The sequence below is a fragment of the Gavialis gangeticus genome, unplaced genomic scaffold, assembly GCF_001723915.1.
Source record: "Gavialis gangeticus isolate Ggan-Ray unplaced genomic scaffold, GavGan_comp1, whole genome shotgun sequence".
NCBI classification, from domain to species: Eukaryota; Metazoa; Chordata; order Crocodylia; family Gavialidae; genus Gavialis; species Gavialis gangeticus.
The window spans coordinates 114,980,271-114,983,357 of NW_017729025.1; the positions used below are offsets into that span (position 1 = coordinate 114,980,271).

General features: G+C 42.8%; 1 protein-coding gene across 1 annotated transcript in view; it reads right to left on the bottom strand.

Moving 5' to 3' along the window:
• E2F8 (E2F transcription factor 8) overlaps positions 1-3,087 on the bottom strand; it is a 30,992-nt gene that overhangs the window by 10,861 nt on the left and 17,044 nt on the right. The window contains exons 8-9 of the mRNA XM_019519463.1: positions 1,198-1,285; positions 110-635 (exon numbers count right to left, since the gene is read on the bottom strand). Coding sequence (XP_019375008.1) covers positions 110-635; positions 1,198-1,285 — 614 coding nt within the window. The remainder of the gene's footprint in view (positions 1-109; positions 636-1,197; positions 1,286-3,087) is intronic.

A 3,087-nucleotide genomic window follows, 5' to 3' on the forward strand; every position in this document is an offset into this window, starting at 1 on the left:
TCTCAGGACAATTTACAAACGTTATGGCTTCCAGTAGGATCCCGAACACAATTTAAAGTAATAACATATTTGTACAAAATAAGAACTGTACATTTCTAATGTTACTTACCATAGAAACACCAAGACTCTTCTGACCATGTTTGCATTTTTTAATTAAATTGTTTTCCTGTAATGCTTGTGATCTTTTAAGAAAGCTCCGTGGCATAGATTCAATTTTTGTAACTTTTTTCTCTTTTGCATTCAAGAAGTTTCTTGTGTCATCTTTAACTACATTACCATCCCCCTCCTCAGTGGTCATTTTACTACACAGTACTTTTGAGTTAGCTTCCAAAGCAGTTTTAACTCCAGTCACATTAGTACAGGGTACTGACTGTAACACAAAACTTGGGCTATACGTAGTTGCAGTTTGGGCTTGAGAAGGATGGAGATATATTGTATATGAAACACCAGCATGGGGATGAGGTAGCATTACTGGAGACATTGAACTGTGGCTCAGAGGCAGGACCCCTAGTGAATGAACAAGAGATGGACTTGGAGAGGTTGATGTAGTGTAAGTTTCAGATTTCAAAATAGATTCAGGAGCTGCCAAGTTACATTCCAAATTAGATGTCAATTTTGTTCTCATCTTCAGTTCACTAAAATACAAAACAAAAACCCACATGTTTATGTTAACCAGAAGCAGTATTTTGTGTCATGACAAAAAGGTAACATGAATTTGTATTTTTGCATCTACAGTATTAAGGTAGATATCAACTCAGGGCATTTTTTACACTGGCAAATGCCACAGCAAGTACTATGATGCTTGCAGTTGTATAAGCAGCGAAATGTGCGTCAGTGTTAAGAAAATGGCGGCGGCACACTTTCAAACTAAAACAAACTGGAGGTGCTTTGGTTCAAAAGTGCACTGCCGCCATTTTCTGTGCGCTGATGTACATTTTGCCACTTATACAATTGCATGCAGCCCAGTGCAGTTTGCCTTAGCTTGTGCGTGGACCAGACTTGATTAATTGCTCGGAAGCAGTGGATCTCCAGTGTGTCGCAGGACAGAAAAAGCGTGTATAAATGCCCACGTTCAGTTCTAACAGCAGTTAATGACTGTGAACTAGAACCAGTCAGTTGCTGGTTGAATACATCTCAAACTTAGTGGCCTAATAGCAAGAAAAACAATTTCTGACTACAACACTCACATAAACATACCTTGATTGTCCTTCTAGCTGCTGTTTGCAAATTGCTGCAAGCTGAGCCATTTTACTTGGGAAAGCTGAAGAATTTTGATCACAGCCTGCTTTGGGGAGGGGGAAAAACAAATAATTAAATAAGCTTTAAGTGAAAGTTGGATTTCCTTTTAAAGATTTCATCCATATTTATGTACTTTGAATGCTTTAGTAATGAGAAACCAAGCCTTTCACCACCATGTTACAGTATGCCTGATGTAAGTTTAATCAAAACAACTGCTATACTCTCAATTCAGCCAAGGACAAAGGACACATGGGGGCAGAGAAAATGCTTCAAGGACACCTTCAAGGCAAACATTAAGTGTGGCACTGACATCACAAATTAGAAAAAACTAGCCAGGGACAGGGCTACATGGCGATGCCTCATGAAAGAAGGTACACCTTACTTTGAGGAAAACCATCTCGCCCTGGAGGCAGACAAATGACAGACACAGAATCATAGAATCATAGAAGTAGGGTTGGAAGAGACCTTGTAGATCTTCAAGTCCGACCCCCTGCCTGGGCGGGAGAAAAGACTGGACTGAAATGAGTCCAGCCAGGTAGTCATCAAGCCTCTTCTTAAAGATCCCCAGGGTAGAAGCCAGCACCACTTCCCTAGGAAGTTGGTTCCAGCTCCTAGCCGCCCTAAGAAGGAAAGGAAACAAAAGCAAACAAGATTGAGAAGTCTGTGGTGCAACCCTCCTTTTAACCACCACCTGTGGCATCTGCCAGAGTCTGTAGCTTTAGGATCGGCCTTCTTAGCCATCTACAGACTCATCTACAACACTTTACTTGACCCACAGGAGTAATCATCCTCAACTGTGAGGGATTGCCACTGCTGATCATTCAACTGTAACCCAGATTGGCTTTGTCAACTGGCCGATGGCTTAAGTCACTGGGAGCCAACCTTTTTAGCATGCAAAAATCTAGAACTCTTGTTTCAGAGATGATACCTTTTATTAGGCCAACCTTTTTAGCAGCCAAGCCACAAATTAACCCTACACTCTCCAAGTTCCATGCCAATCCCCTTCCCCATCTGCTGTTCTGCTTTCTGTCCCATCTGCCACAGTACTGCTTGTCTCTTCCCTGAACTGCAGCGTGTGATATGTACCACCAGTTGGCCATGCTAGCAGAAGTCACATAAGGGGTGGTAGGAGCCCCAGCTCAATTACTTCCAAAGTGCATACACTAATTGGTACTTTTTTCTGACAGTTTGAGAGAACATGGAATTGCACATAGAAAAATAAACATTTTTTCAACCTTAAAGACGGTCCAAAAGAGACCTGAGAAGTGTGGAAAATAGTAGCGCATACACAAAGAACAGACAGAATTCTTGATCAACAGGGATCCTAGTTTTCTCTGATACAAAAATTGCAAAAAAAACCCCCAAATCCACTATTAAAATAAAAAGCCACATATATATAAGTATCAATTGAACAAAATGTTTTATTGACATATTTAATTTTAAATTTAAAGCAACGTGGAAGCCTACTAACACCTTAATCACTATAATAAAATATATTCTAAATACCTATAAGTTTTGGCATTTGATCTTAGGTTCTTTTTATCACAGAAAATCAGAGCTCCACCTACCCCCTGAAGTCATAGAACGCAGGTCCAGGCCCCTCACTCTCAAACCACAGCCCCCCAGCCCTTCTGCTGCCTCTCACTCCTCGCCCTGCACCCACAGCCTCCTCTCCACCCTGCTGGAGGGGATCCCTGGCTGCCAGGGCTACAGGTCCGCAGCCCCCTGCCTCCCGCAGCAGCGCCTTAGCCCTGGCTGCTGCCTGTGAGATGACAACTAGTGGAGTGGAGTGTGGAGCCGGCTCCCCTGGCAGGTAGCATGGCCAGAGCAGAGCCGGGGGGGGGGGGG